This window comes from Poeciliopsis prolifica, unplaced genomic scaffold (assembly GCF_027474105.1).
Source record: "Poeciliopsis prolifica strain line A6 unplaced genomic scaffold, Auburn_PproV2 SCAFFOLD030, whole genome shotgun sequence".
NCBI lineage: Eukaryota > Metazoa > Chordata > Actinopteri > Cyprinodontiformes > Poeciliidae > Poeciliopsis > Poeciliopsis prolifica.
Window position 1 is genome coordinate 1,429 of NW_026562405.1, and position 25,595 is coordinate 27,023.

Consider the following 25,595-nt stretch of genomic DNA (forward strand, 5'->3'; position numbering starts at 1 on the left):
TATTTGTAAACATATTTTGTAATCTTTCTTAAACAAAACCAAGAGTTATAGTGTTGTTTGTTGATGCCTGGTTATATTTTTTCCAGCCTCCAGCCTGAGCCAGTTGTCCTATGTTAGCCTATCCCATTGATATCACAGTTCTACAGAGAAATGGTTGTGACATGATGGAAACATGACTTTTTGATGTATGCTCAAAAATGAGTAAGCAGAGTAAACAAGTTGTATTACCTTGCAGGTCAGAAAATATACACATGGACAAAATACCTCCTGTGTTAATGACCAAGAAAGTCCACTGTGGTCCTTGAAATCAATTTAAATTGATTAAAATACTATTATCAAAAATATATTACAATTTTTGCATTTTTTTTTTATTGTAAAAATGAATATCAGTATATGAATGTTTTCACTGAAATAAAACTACAAAATAAGATTAATTTAAAAGCTTTAAAGATCACAGATAAAAGCTGTAATAAATGTAGAACATTTTATTTTTTTAATGTATGATATCTGGAGTCTCAGGGGTTAAGGACATCCATTGGCATCTGCATCAGAAATGTAGATGGTTTTGAACTTTTCAAGCAGTCTTATATGCTTCTCTAGTTCAGTCAGTTGCTCCTCCATGTGGATCTTGCGGGCTTTCTGCGATGGGGTGTACAGGATGAAAGGAAGGCCCTGATATTCATGATGCACTTCATGCCATTTCTTCTTCAAGCCCTAACAAGAAGACGGGAACTTGGCATTAGACATTATTCGATATTTACATTCCTTGACTTCCTCTGTCCAATTTTATTTACTTCACCAGAGGTTTTAGTTGTTAGATGTCTGTTGTTAAAGAAAACAAATGCTGCATACCTCTATGGTAGCTTTTCGCTCTTCCTCTGACACTTGTCGTGTGGCCTGCATCTCCTTTTCAAGTCTCGCCTGGTCATCCCTAGCCTGCTGTTCAGCTGCACGGCGCTGTTGTAAGTATGTGGGTACCTGACCATAATCCTGCAGGAACGAAAAATAAGCTTCACGTCCAACTATAATTTGCTCAAATGTTTCAAATGGCCTCCTACATGGAAAATGTGGCTGTTAACAGTTGGACTTAGGGAGGTTCTGAATATTATGCCATGTTCAATTCATAAAGGAGATAACATCCGAGTGCTGTTGGTCAGTCACTGAAAGGTTAGGGAGGAGAGAAATAGCACTCATGGCCCAGGACTTGTCAACATTAGCCACACTTTTCAAAGAGTGAAGTGACAGGATGCAGAAAAATACCTTTTTTATGATATATTTGGGGCTAAGTCCAGCGCTTTGGAGAAGCTCTTTGTGTGCCTGTGCAAAGTCTACACGAGAGGGCTTAGGCTTCCATCAGCTAAGAGATCTCTTGATTGGAGTCAGGTTGGTTGGCCCGTATATGGAGCGGTGGCCTTACTTTAGTGATCGTACTGGTTTTATGGATGCCTTCAGTCCCTGTCCCTAAAAAAAAAGCATATATCAGGTGGGTTATATTGACAGCACAAAAGCAAATCCTCATGCAGTTGGTTGAGGAACTAACTCTCAGGAGCTTTGGGGCGCTTTGCGTTTTTCTTGAGGTAGTTCGACGGAGAAGGCAATTCAAGTTTTGCTGGTCCCATCGTCTTCCAAGCCTGTTTGACTGGTTTCTGCTCAAGCAGAATAGCTGCCAGATGCTTGGGTACATACCTTTAGTAAGATATGATGACAGAATATACTCAATAACACTTGAGGAAAAAAAACAAATAAAAAGAAATAAAACAGAATTCTGAAATTTTAATTCAGTAAAAGTAGCAATATTTCATACTCATGTTACTCAATTAAAAGTAAAAACTATCGCATAAAAAAACTACTCCTAAAAGTTTTTTTTATTTGTTTGTGTATTCGTTTGTTTCAAAAAGTTAGTCAAGTAAATATAACTACTTACCTCTGGTCACATATAGCTTTAACAAATTGTTAAATAAATGTAACATTGCCTGGTTGTTGTAAGTTAGGCCCTGTTTACATGGCAATAATCCAACGAAAATGGAATTTTTGTTTCATTCTATTACATTTACATGAAGCCATTCTAATTACAATCTTTGTTTACACAGTAAACGGTACACATCGAAAACGTGTAATGCTCTCGTCACGCCACTAGTTGGTGCTAGGTTCTTTGAAAACTAAGTGCGCATGTGTTAAAAAACAAAAGTTTTACTTGAAAGCACATCGATTCGCATTTCCCCATCAGATACCGTTCCCCCAGATACCGGGAGAAAAACACGCACTATGTGCGTCAGATGAGGGTGCGGTTGAAAAACCGCACCTAATCAGGTGCTGATTTGCGGTTGGAATCAGGTGCAATCAGGTGCACCGGTTGGAATCAGCAACAACGCTTTGCTGAAACACGTTGTTTGAGCTTTTACGGTGTCCGTAGTTCTCTAGATAAGAGTGCGGAACAAACACGTGTATTTTGCAACCTGGGTTTGGAGCGGCGAAGAGACGCTGAGGGAACCGTATCTGATGAGGAAACGCGAACTGTAACAACACCATGTCAGTAGTTTCTTCTTCTTCTTCTATGTTTTTGCGTCATACTCTGCAGGAGCTAGGGATTCCCAGGGAGAAAAGATCCATTTTGTTGACATAGAATTTTAAGTTAGCACAATACTGCACAGGATAGCTTTGACACATATAAAATATAACATAGAAAGTTAAAGTACACTCTAGGTTCATATAAATTTAGATGAAACTAAAAACAACGGCTCAATCTCTGAAACGCAGATAAATTCTTAAAAGGAGGATCAGAAAGAAGAAACAGAAAACATAGGCCTAGACTCCTTGGATCTCTTGAGATAAGGAGCCTATATGCCAGGCAATTAACAAATTCCTGAGCATGGTTCAAAAGTTCACTAGGATCTTAAAACTTTTTATAAATAATTTTATCTATATTAGAATTAACTATATTTCTTTAAGCATGTTTTTAAATAGTTACTTATTAGATCCAAACTTATAGTCATTATTTAGCATTACATTGTGTGCAAGCTTGGTTAAAAATACAAACTACTTCTTGTGAAAACAGTTTGAGGCAGAGATAGCGCTGCAGCTGCAATCATATATCAAACTGGACAGCGGCTGGTACGAGAAGGGTTTGCCGTATATCTGCTTTTGGGGCTCTTTAGCAGGAGGTAATAAAATTAACATTGAGACAGCCCACACAAAGGAAAAGAACACACCTCCTAATACATACATTTAAATGAGGAGAATATGCATTCTATAAAATGATTTGGTTTACAGCAGAAGTTGGAATCTCTTTGTGCTGGGTGAGAGTTTTCCCGGAGGATGCATCTTCTGTTAATCTGTTGTCTTTTTTACTCAGTTCTTTGTCTCTGTTTTGTAATATCTTGGACTTTTGCTCTAGGTGAGAGGCTTATTGTAAAGTTCTTCTTGGATTGATTTTCTCTGGATAAAACTCTGAATATCTGAAGTCTGACGTCGTACGATTGCTCTTTTCTCTCTGCACACTTACACAGACACAGGAATTCGGGACTAAGAATTAATTAAAGAGCTAAATCAAGTTCTTCATTCTTTTTAATTCTTAACAATTTCCTCTGTTTACAAGACAACGGACACCTGTACGTGTCAGAACCATAGCACTATGGAACCCGTTTTCAATCTGGGCAATTTTCTGAGAAAACATTCGGTGGGTTCATGTAAATGTACTGTAAACGCAACAAAACGTCCATGCTCACCAGAAATTGTTGTGTAAACAGGGCCTTTTATCTGCAACGTTTGTGTTATTGTAAACAACAAGAGAATCGCTCTTTTCTCACGTAAGTCTGGCAGAAATAAAAGTCAGTCACCAAACACAGTTTTCCCAACACGTAGTGTGTATGTAAAGGTTTTTGTGAATTTGGAAACAGTTGTTCTTTATTCCCCAAGGTTATGGAGTAAAGAGAGGAAATAATGGATGATTCAGCAGCCTGAAATATTCTGTTCCCCCTCCATAAAATGGGAACAAATTATTTTACCTGCAAATGCTTAACTTTGCTTATTCCTCTCATCATCAACAATAAATCCCGTGAATTTGGTAGAATTTGTTCTTTGCTAGCCAGAGTTATGGGGGGGTAACCATATATTTCAGCTGGCTAAAATATTCCGTTCCCCCTCCATAAAATGGGAACAAATTATTTTACCTGCAAATGCTTAACTGTGCTTATTCCTCTCATCATCAACAATAAATCCTGTGAATTTGGTATCATTTGGTCTTATTTTGCCAGAGTTATGAGGGGGAACCATATATTTTAGCTGGCTAAAATATTCCGTTCCCCCTTCATAAAATGGGAACAAATTATTTTACCTGCAAATGCTTAACTGTGCTTATTCCTCTCATCATCAACAATAAATACTGTGAATTTGGTATCATTTGCTCTTATTTTGCCAGAGTTATGAGGGGGGAACCATATATTTCAGCTGGCTAAAATATTCCGTTCCCCCTTCATAAAATGGGAACAAATTATTTTACCTGCAAATGCTTAACTGTGCTTATTCCTCTCATCATCAACAATAAATCCTGTGAATTTGGTAGAATTTGCTCCTTGTTAGCCAGAGTTATGAGGGGGGGAACCGTCTTCCTCTGCTCTGCCATTGACTCCTGTCCAGTCCAGAAAAAAACTCAAGCTGAGAAATGTAAATTTGATTTCCAATTCTTATAAATATATATCAATGCACATGCATTTCAGTTTTTATTATCATACATATATGTCTCACAAAGACTTTATGTCTTTGTACTGATATGCTTTCATCTTATTTTAATAAAAGGAATAATTTCAGTATATTATTAAAACAAAATGATACTGAAATTATTCCTTTTATTAAAATAAGAGGAAGACTGTGATGAGCAGGAGGTGGGGATGGAGTCGGTGGAGGGACTGGAGCAGGGGGAGGTGCTGCAGCAGGTGGAGATGGTGATGGAGCAAATAGTGATGAAATGTTTTCAAACTTGCTGTTTGCCAACAGCCAGTTTGCTGTTGATGATTACTGTTGATAAATACATTTGTTTCCATGTTTTTGAGGGGGAAAGGATAATTTCAGTCAGGTAAAACAGCTAAAATATTTGGTTCCCCCCATAATTCTGGCAAAGTAGGAGCAAATGCTACCAAATTCACAGGATTTATTGTTGATGATGAGAGGAATAAGCACAGTTAAGCATTTGCAGGTAAATAATTTGTTCCCATTTTATGAAGGGGGAACGGAATATTTTAGCCAGCTGAAATATATGGTTACCCCCTCATAACTCTGGCTAGCAAAGAACAAATTCTACCAAATTCACAAGATTTATTGTTGATGATGAGAAGAATAAGCAGAGAAAAAATCTTGCTGGTAAGTGCAGTTGTTCCCATTTTATGGAGGGGGAACGGAATATTTTAGCCAGCTGAAATATATGGTTCCCCCCTCATAACTCTGGCTAACAAGGAGCAAATTCTACCAAATTCACAGGATTTATTGTTGATGATGAGAGGAATAAGCAAAGTTAAGCATTTGCAGGTAAAATAATTTGTTCCCATTTTATGGAGGGGGAACAGAATATTTCAGGCTGCTGAATCATCCATTATTTCCTCTCTTTACTCCATAACCTTGGGGAATAAAGAACAACTGTTTCTAAATTCACAAAAACCTTTACATACACACTACGTGTTGGGAAAACTGTGTTTGGAGACTGACTTTTATTTCTGCCAGGCTTACGTGAGAAAAGAGCGATTCTCTTGGTGTTTAAAATAACACAAAACAGCGTCAGAAGACCTCGTTTATTTATTTATTTTACAATTTTTTTTAAACAACAGCTGCAAATTAAACTAAGTGTTACAACATTGATGTGGTTGTATTAGTTGGTTTTACCGAGAAATCGATCAGAAGCGACGTGAAAATGATCAGATCCGCCTCTTTCGCCTCTCTGGCTGTAATGCGCGCTCCCGACGCAGGGGGAACAGATTTTCACAGGGGAACCGAATTTCGCACAAGACCGGTCTCCTTTGAGATCCAGTCTTGAACGCTCCCTTTTGCGTTGGTCGCTTCTGACATCGCAAAATTGTGAACACACTTCAAAAAAAGTTAAAGCACCTACCTGGCTTGTTGCTGGGGAACTTAACAAGTCTTTAAAATTCTAGTGTTATTATTATTCAAACATCTCAAATTCTGTCCAAAACAAAATGTGATTTATTTGATATTAATCTGTAAAATTCTATTATAATTCAAACACCTCAAATTCGGTATAAAACTAAATATGATTTATTTCAGCGTAAACACTGTTTGTAAAAATAGACACATTTATTTATATTTAAAATGATGAATATTTGTAATCATTTAAATGGATGGATTGACAATTAGGCAGCTGTGAATGCGGGAAGGGACATGTATTCTGGCTTGAAGTTGTCCGACGTTAGTATATCCCACTGATATCGCAATATACTGAAAAGTGCTGTGAATGTATGACCTCTGGATATATTCTCTGACATGTCTAAGTAACTTCTGTTCTCCAGTCTCAGTTCGGGGATTCATATCTTAAAAAACACACACAAAAAAAATTACTAAATAAAGATTATTTTATGAAATAAATGTGTGCTTGGTTTTCTACATTATTCTTAACATGTATATATGCAATGAAAATAAATTTTACTCATAAGTTCAATTTATGATTTTTAAAAATTTAATATCAAGTTTCATCTGAGTCTGAGAATTACATGGTCGACATATTTGTTTTCTTTATTCGACATTGAGTTTTCCACAAAAATACAGGCTACAGGAAGATCTAATAAACCATGAGTTTGGTAATGATTGATTAAAGTGGCTCAACGTCGCCTTTTTGTTGGCGTCTTGGATGCAAGTGATTGTCCTTTTCTCTTTTTTGCTCCAGAAGTCTTGGATTTTGATGGCTTGGTCATATTTTCTGATCCTGTTGGTTGAAATAACAAAGACTGAATTTCACAGTTAATCAGATATAAAAATGGCAAAGTGATGCATTCATGATACCTGGGAAAAGTTTAATCCTCAACAAACCATAAACTTTAATATCTTCAATGTGCTTTTCAGTGCATGTTTTGTAAAGTAAAAGGAAGATAAGATAGTTTTTGCAAGTATAGATGTGAGTTTTGTGTATTGTGCGTATGTACTCATTAACAATGCCTAAATCCAGTACAACCAATTGATTTCAGTGTAGACCCACTGTATATATTTTAAGCATCAATTAGATTAACTTGAAGTCAGAATGACATTAAGATTTTGAGGTAAATGGAGGATAATCCTGACCAAAAAAAAAAAAATTCTAAAAAACTACAAACTGGGCAGGAGTTTCACCTTTCACCAGGGGAACCCTAACTATACAGCCAGAGCTGCAATGGAAACGTTTATATCAGGGTGGGAGAAAATTCAAATAATTTAAAATTTGAGTTGAACAGTTATCCAGATAGATAATATAAGATGAACTCATCTAACGTCTATAAGTTTGTTGTCAACAAATAAATGGTACCTTTCTTTGGGCTTTTTCCTTTAGGGGATCTTTTTCTTGTTCGCGGTAAAGCCTTCTTCTTTGGTTTTACTGCTTTTTGGACAGTCTCCAGCTCCACCTCCACAGGATAATGATCACTGATGTTTCCAGCCTTGGAGAGTGAAAACATAAAATTATAAATCTTTGCACCTATTATGTGCTCTAAAATGTCTGAAAGTGTCAACCATTTCTCTGTGATGCAGTATTGCTAAACAATGATGACAATAAAGCATACGTTTTCGTCTGTTAGCCCAAACTCCACTTGAAAGTTGAAAGACTTTGCAGAGTCAGGAACAATGGCACCCAGCATTTCTTCCCCATACACCACAATCCTATTTGAAGAAGATAGTATCACAAAGCAGTTTATTGGTGCGGTTTTCAACATATCTCCAAATACATCTACACATTTACATTTACTTATAAAATTATTAGATAGAACTTTTAGCAACAGTAGACATGTTTTGCAGTTCATGATTTTTTAGAGGGAATAAAATTCAACAATACAGACTCAGTCAGGTGAAGAAAGTATGCTATTTTTAAGATCTAACTGAGGCAGGGCACAATCCTAGAGGTCACCAGGGTCTGATACTAAATAATGAGGGGATCTATAACAAAAATGACAAGATAAAAAAAATCTATAAAAATCAAGGTAATTCATGGGAGGTAATTTACTGTAACCTACCTGTAAACCTCAACAAGCTTAGACAAATTTTGAAATGAGAATATTGAAACATCCTTCTCTAGCAAGATGATGATTTCAATTTATTTCAAGGAATTAAATATAAGGAATTTATTGTTATACAAAGTGTGATAAAAATGTGCACAGTGTGTATTCATGACACACAGATGTGATGTAAACTCGTTATCTAATTCCAAGACAAAGTCATTTTTATTTTGTCCTGATTCAGGACAAAATAAAAGTAGCAATTTGTTGTTTTATTAATATTGTAGAAACAAAGATAGGTGTCCTTGGCACCTAACATGTATCTTTACCCGTCGTAGGTGTTGTCATTATAATTACTAGTCGTGGTGTCAACATCGTCATCTATCAACCAGTAGAAGGGATCAGAAGAGATGCGGATTGATTCCTTTTTCTTCTTGGAAAGATATCGACCATCTGCGTTGAAGTCCCCCAATATCATGATATTCTGCCAAGGACAAAAATAAAAGTCAAAACCACACATTACTGTACACAAGTATTTAAAGTAGTGATGATTGTTAGTGTTTGTAAGCAAAACAGCAATTTTACATTTTATCCTCCTCCCCCAAGATTTCTTTCATTAGTAGACTTCTCAGTTTAGTGTTAAAAGACATTAAAAAAAGATCCCACTGACCTCTTACTGTTTGTAATAACAGAAAAAGTCCATAATAAATGGGAGAAAACCATGGCGTTATTCAATGAGTGATTTATCAAGCACATTATCCAGCATCTCACTCACATTTTTAACAAGACAGTGACCCTTGGAGTTTGAAAACTCTCTCCTCTGAGTTACAGTGGAGAGACGGCTGAAATGATTAACTTTTGGCTGAATTTTAGCAAAGCTATTAATAAAAACTCTAATATTATCCTACAATTTTCAAGTTGCATATCTTTATATAGATGTAACAACTTACATTTGTTTTCCACTTCTGTCTGACAGCATTGACCACAACGTAAAGCTCATCAAGTTCCTTTACTGAGTCTTCTGGCTTGGTGTGGACCGGAATCAGGACCAGGTCTTTTACAACTGAAAGTGGACATGAAAGCAAATAACATAGACCCAGATCCACAGTGCACCTAAATAGATGTGAGCTCAAATAAATATTTAGGTTTAAAATAAGTAGAGGCCTCAGTTTAGTGTTTTCACATGTCATGTCAAAATGTCTCCTATTTCACATGATCTCAGTCCTTTTAAGCCCCAAATAAAACACAACATTTGACCATACATTCATAGCCGATATGTTTATAACAGTTATCCATAAGGTATTTACTCTGTACAAACTGCAACACATACCACATTGGATGGACGGATGGATTATAATTGTATGCAGTAATATAGGAATCAAAGTATGTGCATAAAAGTAGCTTTCATTTTCAAACTTATACACATTTGGAAAATATTTAGTCAAATTTCATATGTTTCCAAACTGTGTAGAAACCCTGTCATATCACTGTAAAAACTGACATATGGTAGTATTTAGTAATGATAATCTGCTCTCTCTGGTGCAGCACAGGACCATATATATTCATTACTGTATGACTTTCTGAAGTGCTCATTACAAGAACATTTTTCATGACTCACCATTAGATTTGAATGAAACAAATGTTACAGGCTTATAAAGATAAACCACAGTGGTTTGACTGCAGTGAAACCATGATCTTGATGATTTAAAAGAATTTAGCTGAGAATATGTTGTAATTTTATAACCTAACCTTTTATAACCTAACTTAAGTAAAACTATAATATTGTATTTTTAGTGTAGGGAGAGTAAGAGTAAGGGTTTCATCGTGACTTTTACAACTTATCTATCATAGAATGAGTCAAATGAATCTGTCATAAAGAAAGGTAGGATATGAAGACTGGCAAAAAGAGCCGTCATCATATCCTTGCAAATTGTCTGATGAACTGTTTTGTGCACTGTGAGCTGGCGTTTCATTAATGTGGAACAGCACACACCTGTGGAGGGACAGCAGAAGCGCAGGATGAAGGGCTCTCTTGCGAAGGCATCTTCATCTCCAACCTGATTGTCTTCATACTGATACTGAGCTGTAAGCTTGACATCATCTTCTCTGAAACACAAACAATAATAATAAAGTTTGTTTACTGTATTATTAATACGATTTTAAACCTTCTTGAGTGCATGAGAAGTCAAATTTCTGGAGGGATTTGTAGAGTTTTACTTCTCAGAATGCATCAGAAACTTCATAAAATTGTACTAATTATTTAAAGCATTGATTTAGCAGGGTGTCAGAAACATCTCTCAAACATTTTGGTCAAGATTAGTCAGATGTACATCCAAGATGAGGACCCCAGAATTCACAACATTCTCAAGGTGTTTTAGTAGATTGAGGCCTGCTCACTGTGGATCCCATTGGAGTTTAATGTCGGTGGTATTTTCAAAAAATCAGTTTGAGTTGACCTAACCTAAGTGGCATCACACATTTAATGACCAGAAGATTGAAAACTGGTCATTAAAGGATGGACATGGTCAGCAAAGTTGGAGGATAACACTCGGTTTATAATATGTCACTACGGTGTAACCCACATAAAGTGGGGATAGCCTTTTGGGAAATAGAGATTGGGTAGGCGGAGTAGTCTGCCTGGCCAATGAGAAGTTTGATTCCCATGAATGTTTAGACCAATCAGAGAGCGGAATGCCACAGAGGCTCCACCTTCTTTCCCGTGTTGGCAGCGTTGATTGTGAGCGGGAGATCTGACGCTGATCAGACAGCTGAGCCAGAGTGAGAGTCTTTTGGTTTCTTTCTAATATCATTTATTGACTTTGAAGGATTTTTTTTTTTGTTGTAAATAGTTTATTGTTTAAATCCAACTTATAATTTAGAAAGAGTGATAAGTTTCAGAAAACTGAACTTCAGTTTTTCTGCTGTTAGAACCACTAAGATCAGTTGGAACTTTTGCACTTTCTGGCAGTTGATTGGCAGTTGTTTTCAGTTCAACTGAAGGTACAGCCTATATAATAATGTATTTTTATTTTACTTAATTCATTTTCTTTAAGTTAAAACTTAAAAAATATGCATTTTACACTGTCTAGTGCCCTCCGTGTCTGGAATGAGAGTCCCTGTCTAGTTGTTTTGAACGTGCCGCACTGAGATCGGTGAGCATATTTTGTACCTTTCATTTGGTTTTTGTTCTTTTATCTTGTTGTCAAATAATGATCTTTATTTGACCTACTTAGTTATTAAAACGTGAACCTTTGCTGAGTTTGTGTAAAATGTAATGTTTTATTATTGTTCTTGGAAAAGGATTTTTCGAACAGTTATGAAACATAATAAGCTAGAATGGTTTAATAATAATTCTATGTTTCTGCTGGTCTTGTCTGTTGACAGATCAGGGTTTTTTTTTTTTGTTGTGTTGTTTTTGTTTTTTTGCTTTTTCTTCTCTTCTCCTGGATTGTTCCTGGAGTGGATTCCCCTACTGACTTTGATGGTGAGCCTTCCCACCTGGACTTAGAAAGATCTGGATTTCCTCCCATGATGAGAGCCTTCCCACCTGGACTTAGAAAGATCTGGATTTCCTCCCATGTTGAGTGAGACCTGAACCAGGATTTAATTTGATTCATTTGTCATCTAAAAGAGATTAGAACGCAAACTACCATGGTGCACCCAATAGATTTAAAATTGAGATTTAGTATTTGGCCAAGTATTGTTGTTTATATTTTATGTATTTTATTGTGTAAAATTTTATTTTCTTAATTGTGTGTCTTGTCCAATTGTGAGTTTTATGGTTTGTTACTAAAGGCAATTGTTTTTTAAATTGATTCCAATGTGTTTGTGTGTCATTTAAACACCCATCATGCTCCGACAGCCGAACCTATTGGCCCATCAAAAACATATTGAACCCTTCTCTACTGTGTTACAGGAGAAGCTTTGGCGAGCCAGCAGGGCACGAGTGTGTGTTTAATTGTCAGACATCTTTCACGTATTGTTAGAGCTTGCTAAGTATTTCTCAAAAAAAAAAAAAATGGATGTGGTACTCCGGGAGTCCATCCAAATTCCCCATTCTTTGGTTGTTAGTGGCTTGACAGGGTCAGAAATAGATGAGGAAGTATCAATATTTCTCCAGAAGTATGGTTCCATTAACCGTTACATTCACTTAGATGATCCAGAGTCCTACCCCACAAAAGACTCGACCAGCAAAAGAAATATCCCATCTTCTGAAAACCCTCAGTCAGTGACGGCTACAGATTCCCCGATTTTGACACCAGCAAATAATCTAAGTAAGCCTCTCAACCCTTCCATTTTCAGTAAAAACCTGATTGATCTCAACCCCCACAGACTTTGTCATTCTCATCTGAATCCACTACTACGCCAGTAATCGATGTTAATCCACATGCAGTTCAGCGAGTGGTGGTTGAGCATGTGGTGCGCAACAGTGATACCTCATCCCAATTTGCTTCACCCAGTAGACTCAGAGCTTTTTCAGGCAAGAGTCCACGTCCAAACCATGAAGCAGATTATGATACATGGCGTGCAAGTGTTGAAATTCTTATCAGAGATCCATCTGTGTCAGACTTGCATTGCACACATCGTATATTAGACAGTCTTCTTCCTCCTGCTTCTGAAATGATTAAACATTTGAGCCCACAATCTAGTCCCTCAACTTATCTCAAGTTGCTTGACTCCGCCTACGGGACGGTTGAAGATTTAGCAGGGTGTCAGAAACATCTCTCAAACATTTTGGTCAAGATTAGTCAGATGTACATCCAAGATGAGGACCCCAGAATTCACAACATTCTCAAGGTGTTTTAGTAGATTGAGGCCTGCTCACTGTGGATCCCATTGGAGTTTAATGTCGGTGGTATTTTCAAAAAATCAGTTTGAGTTGACCTAACCTAAGTGGGTCAACTCACTTAGGTGAGTTGACCCACTTAGGTGACGAGCTTTATGCTAGGTTCATGAGCACATTCCAGAATGACGGAGAGTTACCTTCTGTTTTCCTGCAGAGACTGCACACAGCCTTAAGCAAAACAATGAAACGTGGTGGTGTATCCGCTCCAGAGTTTGATCAACAGCTTTTAAAGCAGTTCTGTAGAGGCTGTTGGGAGAACGCTTTAATAGCCGATCTTCAGTTAGAACAAAAGAAAGATAAACCTCCTACTTTTGCAGAATTGTTGCTCCTTCTTAGGACAAAAGAAGATAAACAGGCTGCAAAAATGACTCGATTGCGACAGCATTTCAACCATGCCAAGTCTGGCCACATCCACAGCAAGCAGCGTGCCATGTCACAAGTTCATCTTGCATATGACAAAAATGATTTGATAAATAAGACTGATCTTGAGATGCTCAAGCAACAAATTGATGACCTCAGCCTTCAGGTGAAGAGCATTGTGTCAGAGAGTCAAAAGTCAAAACAACTTAAGCAACAAAAGTCTGTTCCTCTAAGTGTCACACATGAAGCCCATGTGGTGAAACCAAAAACAAGCCGTCAGCATCCTTCCACAATTAAAGCAAATGGCAGACCACGTCCCTGGTACTGTTTCCAGTGTGGAGAGGATGGCCATGTTGTTTCAGTCTGTGAAAATGCACCAATCCTTCCCTTGTAGCAGCTAAGAAAAAACAGCTGAAAGAAAAGCAGGCTGCTTGGGAAGCCTCTAATGCTTCTCAAAGTGAGACACATTTAAACTAGTGTCTGCTCCCAAAGAGGGACACATGGGAGCAGAGATACAAAATTCCAGTCCCAAAACCATGAAAGCTGTTGTTAAGAGTGTTGGGGTAGAAAGGTTGAAATTGCCACATGGCCTGGTGGGAACTAAAACTACAGCTCAAGTGTCTATTGCAGGGAAAGACACAAACTGTCTGTTGGACACAGGTTCGCAAGTCACAACTGTGCCCCAGTCCTTTTATGAAGAACACCTTTCTGATCTGACCATTCATTCTTTAAATGATTTGCTTGAAGTGGAGAGTGCTAATGGCCAGTTTGTTCCCTATTTAGGATATGTTGAGCTTACCATCACTTTTCCTAAAGAGTTTGTTGGCTCTGATATTGAGAGCGTAGGCATCTTTGATGGTCTGCATATTCAGCTTTCTGTAATCTACACACAGACGAACAGAACCATTCTTTTTGCGAACCACAACAATTGGAGAAGCAAATGGAGACTCAGATTCCCGTATGACTCCAGAATCTAGGAGTTCCTGTATATGTTGTCTCACAGCATCTACATCGTTGGGCACCTGTTCATGGGCTCTGCAGCCCATGAACAGGTGCTTATAGGCACAAACGCACTTGACGTTCTTTATGCGGATTACCAGAAACTTTCATCTTTTCAGCCTTTGATGAATGGCTATCAGGCTGTTCTCAAAATACTTGAGATACGACAAAGGGAGCTTATCCACAGCAGCCTTGGTTGTGCAGAACTAACAGGCAAGCTGCCTAAAGTTGTTCCTGCAAGGCAGACCACTGTTGTTGAAGCTTTTGTTCCATTTAATCGTTTGAACATTCAGAGAGATGTTATTCTTGAGCAACCATCAGCTTCTTCTCTACCGAATGGTTTACTCGTTTCAGCGATTGCAGTAACTTTACCAAGCAAACACTCATGTCATATTCCTGTCGTACTGAGAAATGACACCAATCATGACATAGTCATTCCCCCAAAACCATTGTGGCAGATGTTAATGCTATAGTACAGGTGTTGCACAAAGAACATACTGTCAACGACTCAAACTGTCCTAAATTTCAAGCAAAGTCTTCCCCATCACTGAACTTTGATTTTGGAGATTCACCTTTATCCACTGAATGGAAAGAGCGAATAACAAAAATGTTAAACACCATGCCAAACGTTTTCTCTCAGAATGACCTGGATTTTGGCCATACTGATAAAGTGAAACACAGAATCAAGCTCAGTGATGAGACGCCTTTTAAGCAGAGAGCACGTCCGATACACCCCAACGATGTAGATGCTGTGAGACAACATATACAGGAACTCCTAGATTCTGGAGTCATACAGGAATCTGAGTCTCCATTTGCTTCTCCAATTGTTGTGGTTCGCAAAAAGAATGGTTCTGTTCGTCTGTGTGTAGATTACAGAAAGCTGAATATGCAGACCATCAAAGATGCCTACGCTCTTCCAAAACTGGAAGATGCTTTCACTGCACTTGCTGGTTCTAAGTGGTTCTCCGTTCTAGACCTCAAGTCAGGCTACTATCAGGTCGAAATGCAAGAAGCAGACAAGCATAAGACTGCATTTGTGTGTCCAGTTGGATTCTGGGAATTCAACAGGATGCCACAAGGAATAACAAATGCGCCTTCAACCTTCCAAAGACTGATGGAAAATGTGTTGGCGATATGAACCTAAAAGAAGTTTTAGTGTTCATTGATGACTTGATTATTTTCTCAGCCTCCCTGGAAGAACATGAACAGCGCTTGCAGCGTGTTCTTGAACGATTGATGACATATGGTTTGAAACTGGCACCAGAGAAGTGCAAATTTTTTCAAACGTCAGTAAAATACCTTGGTCACATTGTTTCTGAGAAAGGAGTTGAAACAGACCCTGAAAAAGTTTCGGCCTTACAGACTTGGCCGATCCCCACAAATCTTAAACAGCTTCAATCTTTCTTAGGATTTGCTGGATACTACCGACGGTTCATTCAGGGGTACTCTACTATTGTAAAGCCACTTAATGAACTAACGTCTGGTTATCCACCACTCAGAAAGCTAAATAAGAGACAGAAAATAAATTCGAGCTCAGAGTATCGCAACCCAAAGGAGCCCTTTGGTGAGCGGTGGACACCTCAATGTCAGAAAGCTTTCGATGACATAATAAGTAAGCTAACATCAGCTCCAGTCTTGGGTTTTGTAGACCCCCAGCTTCTGTATGTCTTACATACAGATGCCAGCACTGTTGGCCTTGGGGCTGCATTATATCAGGTTCAAGATGGTCAATCTCGAGTCATAGCTTTTGCGAGTCGAGGACTTTTAAAGAGCGAGAGGAAGTACCCGGCTCATAAGCTTGAATTTTTGGCTCTTAAATGGGCAGTCACAGAAAAATTATCTGATTACCTATATGGTACAGACTTCACAGTAGTGACGGACAGCAACCCACTTACATATATTTTAACATCTGCAAAGCTGGATGCGACAGGGTACAGGTGGTTGTCCAGTCTTTCTACTTACTCATTCAGTCTTCAGTACAGGGCGGGAAAGCAAAATCTTGATGCTGATGCACTGTCTCGCCGACCTCATGATCCACCAAAGGATGATTATGCATCAAAGAAGGAAAGTGAGAGAATCCGGCAGTTCACATTGTACCATCTGAGCAATCCTGACAGTCCAGAGACTGTTCCCCAGGAGGTGATTAAGGCTATTTGTGAACGTCATATGGTCACTTCATCTGTAGCTGGTGTTCAAGCCGCCACTCCTGGGTTGACATTAGTTGAATCTCTCACTCACCAGTCCAAGTGGATGGGTCCCCTCTTGTTTTTATTCATTTTCAGAAGAAGAGTTGAGGGAAAAACAAACATTAGATCCTGCTATCAATGCAGTCATTGTACTCTTGGAAACTGGTGAAACTCCATGTCCCGGCCTCAGGTTAGAGCTACCAGAATTACCTTTGTTACTCAGACAGTTGTCTCGGTTGGAGATGCAGAATGGAGTGCTCTATCGAAAGCGACAAGATGGTCCAAACATCTCATATCAGCTTGTACTTCCTGAGGAGCTAAGAGCTACAGCACTCCTGAGTCTTCATCATGATATGGGCCACCTTGGAGTTGAACGAACAGTAGATTTGGCAAGAACTAGATTTTACTGACCAAAAATGTATATGACCATAGAGAAAATGGTTAAAACATGTGAGAGATGTGTTCGTAGAAAAACACATCCAGAAAGAGCTGCTCCACTGATGAACATTAAAACCTATCAACCTCTCGAACTGGTGTGCATTTACTTTTTGTCAATAGAGCCAGATCGCTCAAACACCAAAGACATTTTGGTAATAACTGATCATTTTACAAAATATGCAGTGGCCATACCAACCCCAAACCAGCGAGCGCAGACCGTAGCAAAGTGCCTCAGGGAAAACTTCATTATTCATTATGGTTTTCCTGAAAAGCTCCTTAGTGATCAGGGTGCTGATTTTGAATCTAAAACCATAAAAGAACTCTGTGAACTTATTGGCATGAAGAAAGTGCGTACAACCCCTTACCATCCCAGGGGAAATCCGGTTGAAAGATTCAACCGCACACTTCTTCAAATGCTTGGAACACTTGATAAGTCAGATAAACTCCGCTGGAAAGACTTTGTCAAACCTCTGGTACATGCTTATAATTGTACAAAGAGTGACGTGACTGGATTTTCCCCATACAAGTTAATGTTCGGGAGACAGCCCAGATTACCCATTGACTTGATTTTCAGATTGCCCACCAATGCTACGAAGCAGACTCATTCCCAGTATGTTGGCAATTTAAAATCTCGATTGGAAGAAAGTTACCGTATTGCTACTAGCAATGCAGAAAAGAATGCAAGTCACAATAAAGCCAGATTTGACCGGCGAGTGATTGAATCAACTTTGCAGACAGGAGACAGAGTTCTTGTGCAAAATGTGAAGCTGCGTGGAAAACATAAATTGGCAGACAAGTGGGAGGAGGATGTTTATGTTGTCCTCAAGAGAGCTGGAGAAATGCCAGTTTATACAGTTAAACCGGAAAGTAAAGATGGACCAGTGCGGACTCTGCACAGAGACCTGCTTCTGCCATGTGGATTCCTGTCAGCAGCTGCAGAGCCTGAAACAGTCAAACCTTGTCCAAACAGGAGACCCAGAACGAGACAATGTCCAGTCGTCGAGAGTGAAGAGGAAATCATCTCAGATCTGGATGATGTACCTGATTGGACATCGTTCCCTCGTTTTGTGTCAAAACCCGATGTATATGTCATAGTGCCTGAAACTCACAAGTCAAGTGAGCATCCCAGTGCAGTTCGACCATCAGCAGAAACAGGGAGATCTGTAGTTTCCCTCTCACCTGATGTTCCAGCTACTCATATTGTAGGAGATAGAAGTACTGGAGATATTCAAGATGCATCAAGTGTTCACCTACCTGAAAATGACAACCTACTGGAACATAACAGATTATCCGAAGCAAACGTTTTACCTGAACTAAATTCAGTTAAAGGATCCCCTCAGTGTTTGGATTTGCAGCAATCTGAGGAAACTCCTCCATATAATGGGATGAGCTCAGATGCAGCATATGATGATGAGTTTTATGGAGTAAATGAACCTGTTACTGCCCAACCTGAACCCTTAAAGTTTCAGACTGAGGGACTTCAAAACTCTGAAACATTTCTTCGTCGCTCTGAAAGAGTACACACAAAGCCAAACAGATTAGAGTATCCAAAACTGGGAAATCCTCTGATGGTGGTGAATTCTCTTTTCCAGGGTCTAAGTGAAGCATTGGCTAGCTCCCTGAATGGCTTGGAGAATGCATCCCATAATTCCATCAGGCATGCTTAAGCTGTGCGACTCAGTGTCGTATTGCAGATGCCCAGGGACGGGCATACCCTTCAGAGGGGAGGGTGTAACCCACATAAAGTGGGGATAGCCTTTTGGGAAATAGAGATTGGGTAGGCGGGGTAGTCTGCCTGGCCAATGGGAAGTTTGATTCCCATGAATGTTTAGACCAATCAGAGAGCGGAATGCCACAGAGGCTCCACCTTCTTTCCCGTGTTGGCAGCGTTGATTGTGAGCGGGAGATCCAACCCTGATCAGACAGCTGAGCCAGAAACCACTAAGATCAGTTGGAACTGTTGCACTTTCTGGCAGTTGATTGGCAGTTGTTTTCAGTTCAACTGAAGTGCCCTCCGTGTCTGGAATGAGAGTCCCTGTCTAGTTGTTTTGAACGTGCCGCACTGAGATCGATCAGGATTTTTTTTTTTTTTTTTTGTGTTGTTTTTTGTTTTTTTGCTTTTTCTTCTCTTCTCCTGGATTGTTCCTGAAGTGGATTCCCCTACTGACTTTGATGGCGAGCCTTCCCACCTGGACTTAGAAAGATCTGGATTTCCTCCCATGTTGAGTGAGACCTGAGCCAGGATTTAATTTGATTCATTTGTCATCTAAAAGAGATTAGAACGCAAACTACCAGGGTGTACCCAATAGATTTAAATTTGATATTTAGCACTTGGCCAAGTATTGTTGTTTTTATTTCATGTATTTTATTGTGTGTAATTTTATTTTCTTAATTGTATGTCTTGTCCACTTGTGAGTTTATGATTCATGTTACTAAAGCTAATTGTTTTTTAAATTCACTCAACTGTGTATGTGTGTCATTTAAACACCCATCGTGCTCCGACAGCCGAACCTATTGGCCCATCTACCTAAAATATATTGTACCCTTCTCAACTGTGTTACAGTAGCGTGACAGCACATTTATGAAACCTATGTGAACTTGTGGAAGCTCATTGTTAAACATGAACTAAGCACCAAATCAAAACATCCTGACGAAATGAATGTAATTGAACTATGCATACTGTAACAAATATTTCAAGGGTGTAAGCTATTATATTTATACTTTGTCAAAATGTGTCAAGTAAAATATTTAAGGACAATGTCAAATTAAAACTGCTGCAATTCAGCATCAGCCACAATGTTTTTGCTTAGATATCTATTTAAAGCTAAAACTTTCTGTATGATTTGTAAACATGTGTTAATAAAGTGCTTTTACAGGCTTCAATCTCTGTATTTTGCAATTATATTTTTTGTACATGGCCTGTTAGATCATGAATATAAGTATCAAAGAATAATTAGTCATTTATCAACACAATCCAGAACAGCCATTTCTTTGTATAGGATTTTCATTAGCCTTTGATGTTCACAGGGGCTTATTCACAAATACTTCTGGCCTTTGTAACTACATGCACACATGCAAACTTAAAACAAAACCACAGGTATTTGCAAAAATTCTGTGTGTTTACAATACAGAATTGCAAAATTTGTATTTTGTTTAATCTTGAAAGTTTGAATACATAATAAAACAATGGAAAATGTGCTTAGTAATACTCTGTTGTAAATCTCATTAATAAAGAGATGTTTTTGAAGTGTTTTAATTTATAACAGTTCCTTAGCAGTTTGTCTATACACCACTAGTGGCTCAGTTTTCAGTTACCGGGTGGCGCTGCGGTAGCATGAGACTAAACTTAAAAAAAAAATGATCAGGACTTTATTTTGCATGAAAAGAAACTCTTGTGAACAACAGGTCCTGAAAGTTAAAAGAAAGTGCATAGCCAGCCTGCTGAGCAGACTACACAACAGCATCCAAAAATCTGGACTGATTAATGTATTTACTTTCTATCATTTTGGTCTGAGCAGCATGCTTCTGAATAAAAAGCTAAGCACTGCTAAGATTACAGGAATTTTGAAGATTAAAATAAGTAGTGAATTTAATGACTAATCAGTAAAATGTGAGAGGATTTTAGAGAAGCCAGAATAACTGGGGGGGAAAAAGTAAGGCTGACAAACAGAAATAATTGGGGTCTGGAAGTGTGTCATCTCTAGGAAACAAGTTAACCTTAGAGTCAGTATTTGCTGAATATTCTGTAACTGTATCCAATTCCGTAACAAATTTTTGCAGATGAAATGCATTTTATCAGCATATTATTTGCTAATTTATCATGTCTCTCTTGTTTTGTTTTTTTTTTGTTTAGCTTTTTTGTGCTTGTCATTTGTACTATTAGAGGTCTGAAATTAACTTAACATTAAGGTTTTACTGAGATTTTAGTTCACTGCTAAATCCTTTCACAGATTGACCTCAAAATAAAATGATTCCCCTGAAATGTTTAAATCTTTAATTCATTAGCTATGTCTCTGATTTTCTTTTTCTTTCAATCAGGAATCAGATTATTAATTTATTTTTTATCATAAAACTTTGACCAAACATGACAAAGCAATTTAGATGCCATTTTTATGACTTTTATTTTGATGGAGTGAGAAAAGAATCCAGAATGTTCTTTTTTCCACAGATATTGCTTTTCTTCTTAACCCATGATCTGCAAAAGCAAATAAAATTATCAGTTGCAATGTTCAAACATCAATCATTACAATCTATGTAATTCTTGAGTTATCAAATACTAACGCTGTTCATCCAGCTGATGTAAGCAGAAGCACGGGTAAAGACGGTGGGTTTCCGGTAGGTGTTACAGCCAAGGGAAGACACAAAGCTGGTCACTCCGTGGACCACCCACTGGCCGTTGACCCTGCAATTCAGGGGTCCACCAGAGTCACCCTGCATAAGTAAAATTATATTTTAAAAATTAGTCATGAAAACTGGATGTCACTGACTTTATTTTGATTTCTTTTATTATTCCTGCACCCTTGGAAAAGTATTCATGCCTCTTGAACTTTCATGTTTTGTTTTATTATAACAGCAAAATTAAAGGAATGAGTAATAAGTTTAAAACATGGAATGATTGTTAAAAAAACAGCATGCCCACAGAGCTCAGTTCAAGTCATTAAAAAATGGAGAGAATGTGCAAAAACCATCTATTTGTTATTTTCTATCTCACAATCATGCACTGTTTTGTGTTGACCTGTGACATAGCATCAAAATGTCATACACTAAAGTTTGTGGGAGTAAGCTGACAAAAAAGTCAGTTAATTATTTCTGTATCACCATCTGTTGGTGTCAGTACTTTTATGTAACTCCACACATCATTATGGACCTTATGATTGTCCACTTTTTTTGAAAAGAGGGAGTTCAACAGGTGGCTCACCCGACAACCAGAGTTGCTGGCACCTCCAGCACAGACCATGGAGCTCTTCACAGTGCTGCCCCACCAGCCAGAGCTGGTGCAGGTGTTGTGATCAACAACAGGCATGTAGGCTTGCTTCAGCTGAGCAGACAGGTTACCATTAGCTGGGAAAAACAGCCAAACATATCATTACCTATCTGAACGTCCACCATGTTAATCATCTTGGTGTGAAATTGTGTTTGACTCACTCTGAGTGCGTCCCCATCCAGTGATGTAGCAGGGGTGGTTGTGGGCCAGAACCTGACCGGAGGGAGGAAGAATGCCCAGCTGGACGTAGTTGTTGAGGACAGCGTCAGTGGACAGACGCAGCAGAGCAATGTCGTAACTACAAGACGCAGGAAGCAAATACCAATTTTTTTAAGATTCTTGGAAGGTGAGTTGTGAATACAATTTAACTCTATAAAGAAACATATTTCTTTGTTCTTTTAAAATAATAAAACCACCTAACCAAAATGTTATTTTATTCAAAAATCAATTAAAACCGTATTGTTCAAGAAATAGGTATCACATATCTTTTAACAGAAGTTAAGCAACAAAAACTTCTTTTTTTCTCAACGGTTATGCTGGCAATTACTTAACTGATGCTCTTCCCTGGAAGTTATAGTAACAATTAAAGAAGAAAACAACATAAAATATATATTTTTTACATGGAAAGTATTATACATAACAAGTAAGCATCAGATTACACACATTCTTCTTGTTTTTAAAACGTAAGTGCAAGATTACTTAACATGTGGCATTTGACGTATAGGTCTGTCTTTTTTGCCCTATACACATTAAGAACTGGCAAAACTACATTCTTACTAACCCTCCAACAACATTGTTGGAGTTCCAGTTAGGGTGGATGTAGACCTGGCTCACGCTCAAGTACTGCTCTTTTCCCTCGTTGTTGCTGATGTCATGATCTCCAAGAACGACACGCCAAGTCATTGATCTTTTGCCCATGCAGAAGAGACAAGAAGTTTCTTTTAGTTATTACTTATACAAGATGATTAAAAAAAAATAAAATAACAAAATGATCTATAGTTATTTGAAGCTGAATCTCTAACAAGTAGGACAGTAGTATATTCAGGTCTATGAAAATTGCTTGTTCTCTTGTTTTTGATCTCTTCAGCTTTTCCATGATGCATAAGATTCCCACCTGTCCACACAGTGAGCAGCAGTCATGACCCATCCTTCCGAACAAGAGTTCCTCCACAGGTGTGGTAGAAGGAGCTTCCAGATTTGTACTGAAGGGAGATCTGAAAAACACCAAGAGACAGTTTTGCAAACACAAGTAAGCAAACCCCAAACCTTTTCTCCAATGTCTTAAAAACACTTTCTAAAAATAAGCTCTAACTCTTGACGGGAATGAAGAGATTCAAAGGAAAATGTCCAGGTTTGATTGAGAAAAAATAGTAATAATTCCTGGACTTGTTTTAGAGAAATATTTAAGGGACATATACTTTCATTACATTTCAGTTGGTGTACTTGAGTTATAAAGCAGATGTGATCAGTTTAAAATCTGATGCTGAAGATTTCACTTATTTAATGTCAGCAAGCAAGTTCCATGAAATTTGCATGTTTTCTTGTATTTTTAAATAACTTTAAAGCTACTTTTAGGCCTTTTTGTCTTGTCTTTATGGTGGTGATTGTTTTGTTAAGTTTGCAACACATGGATTATAAGGTCTGAAAGGATTTGAAGTATACCTGCCATGGCCATGAGTTAGGTCTGGCCACCCTTCCTCCCACAACTCTTGGTTCACCAACACTGTCCTCCAGGTACCTGGGCTGGGGTTCAGCCAGAACTGAGAAAAGCAGATATCCAAAAGAACTATTACATTTAAGTCTATATGGGGTTTCTCTGGAGAATCTTCAAAATAGACTAGGTGGTACTTACCCAGGGCTGCAAGAGAGGTCAACAGAAGAAACCTGAGCATATCTGCAGTCTCCTTAAACTTTCTGTCCTGACAACCTCTGTCCAATGCTCTTTTATACCCTCAGGTCAGCTAAATCTGGGAGTGTTGTGAATTACGTGTTCAATGCCACCCTACGTCCACCTGGGCAGATCCAACAGTTATCGTCAGAGTAACTCCAACAATGTGGCAGGAGGGTACAGACTGCATTTATTGAAAGAATAGTTGGTACAGGGTGTAACAGTTTTTCTTTCTAAGAAATACTGAAAGATTCCCTCTTCAATTTTGTGTACAAATTTATTTTACCTGCACATCATATGTTTAAGAGTCAGAGTAATGATTCATGATCATTTCTATTTCATGAAATGTTTTGCTACTTTCAAAAGTGAAAATGCTTCAGATTCATAGACTCATATTATGAGATATGTACTGCTAACTCAGTATCTACTCAAGAGAATTAGATTTCCTCCTCTTCCTTTTTGGAAGAGGAGGACGCAATCTTAATAAACATGGGATAAAGCTACTCGCTGCAAACCTTTTTTATTTTATCAACAAGGACAGCAACAGGATCATCACGTCAGAAGAACAGGCTCAAGGATGTCTGACCAGGATGGAACGCTCCCCGGATCAGGAGCACAATATTCCAAAACAAGCTGATAAATCGACTGGAGATGGAGCGACTGCTTCCCTCGCTCCTTCCCCCCTCCCTCTCTGCTCCTCCAAGCATTCACAGGATTCAATAGATACCAATGAAGAAATGTCTTCCGGACCAGAGTTTCTTAAATTTACAGATGGAATGAATCAACAGGTTCGCCTCGGCACGTCTCTCCTTAGCACTCACGTAGCAGACCTCACTACATTTAAGCAACCTGCCCCTGACTTCCCAGAGGATCCATCACTCTGCGTTTCTGAGGTCTGAGGCCGGGGACCAGATATTATCTTTACACCTGTCTCCATCCAGAATGTGTCTGGCCCCCGGGTACTGCAGAACAGGACATTACCTGTCCGGATCACTACAAGAAAATTTACAAAAACCAGAAATATGAAATACAGCGGTCCTAATTCAAACCTCAGAGTGATCCCCTGCCTAAAGGAACCTCAGACTGAAAATCTTTTGGCCTCCAAGCCACTTAAAGTAGCTCTTTTAAATATCAGATCACTCTGTGCTAAAGCTCTGTTAATTAATGATTTCATCACTGAGTATAATGTTGATGTTATGTTTCTGACAGAAACATGGTTGAATGACGATAATGACCAAATTGTACTCATTGAATCAGCGCCTCCTGACTACAATTTTTTAAGTGAGAATAGAAAACATAAAAAGGAGGAGGCGTGGCTTCTATATTTAAAATACCATAAACTGTAGTAAAATCTCTTTCGGTCATTTCACATCTTTTGAGTATCTTGGAATTCAGGTTAAAGGCTTCAAACGAACTTTGACACTAACTTTATACAAAACTCCAACATGTGGAAAATTTCTTTACTGACTTTAATGATCTTCTTTCTCTCATATGCATTGATTATGATTGTTTAATAATTGTTGGTGATTTTAACATTCATGTGGACAAACCCGAAAACAGAGGAGCAAAAAAGCTCTCTGATATTTTAGAAAATTTTGGTTTAACACAACATGTTAAACAAGCAACACACACTCAAGGACACACACTGGACTTGGTTATCAGTAAGGGTGTGAATATTTCCAATGTCTCTGTAATTGATGTCGCCCTGTCGGAT

The 25,595-nt window shown here is 38.3% G+C and overlaps 3 protein-coding genes and 1 pseudogene across 3 annotated transcripts; 1 reads left to right on the forward strand and 3 right to left on the reverse strand.

Moving 5' to 3' along the window:
- Positions 1-504: 504 nt before the first annotated feature.
- On the reverse strand, positions 505-6,601 carry LOC129372637 (enkurin-like; annotated as a pseudogene).
- A 113-nt stretch (positions 6,602-6,714) lies between these two features.
- LOC129372844 (deoxyribonuclease gamma-like) lies at positions 6,715-14,432 on the reverse strand. Its single transcript, XM_055050372.1, has 7 exons — positions 14,186-14,432; positions 10,174-10,341; positions 9,131-9,243; positions 8,510-8,664; positions 7,752-7,848; positions 7,499-7,628; positions 6,715-6,925 (listed from the first exon to the last, which is right to left on the reverse strand). Exons 1-7 carry the CDS (start codon positions 14,430-14,432, stop codon positions 6,822-6,824), a joined length of 1,014 nt encoding a protein of 337 aa, XP_054906347.1. The 3' UTR covers positions 6,715-6,821.
- A 572-nt stretch (positions 14,433-15,004) lies between these two features.
- LOC129372650 (uncharacterized) lies at positions 15,005-18,676 on the forward strand. The gene is given in 3 exon segments (XM_055050067.1): positions 15,005-15,515; positions 15,518-16,631; positions 17,584-18,676. Coding segments are annotated over 3 exon segments (2,718 nt in total).
- A 2,437-nt stretch (positions 18,677-21,113) lies between these two features.
- Positions 21,114-23,911, reverse strand: LOC129372636 (elastase-1-like). The gene is given in 9 exon segments (XM_055050052.1): positions 21,114-21,204; positions 21,291-21,440; positions 21,928-22,070; positions 22,155-22,291; positions 22,775-22,900; positions 23,108-23,144; positions 23,147-23,207; positions 23,656-23,753; positions 23,846-23,911. Coding segments are annotated over 9 exon segments (804 nt in total). The 5' UTR covers positions 23,886-23,911; the 3' UTR covers positions 21,114-21,192.
- Positions 23,912-25,595: the final 1,684 nt, after the last annotated feature.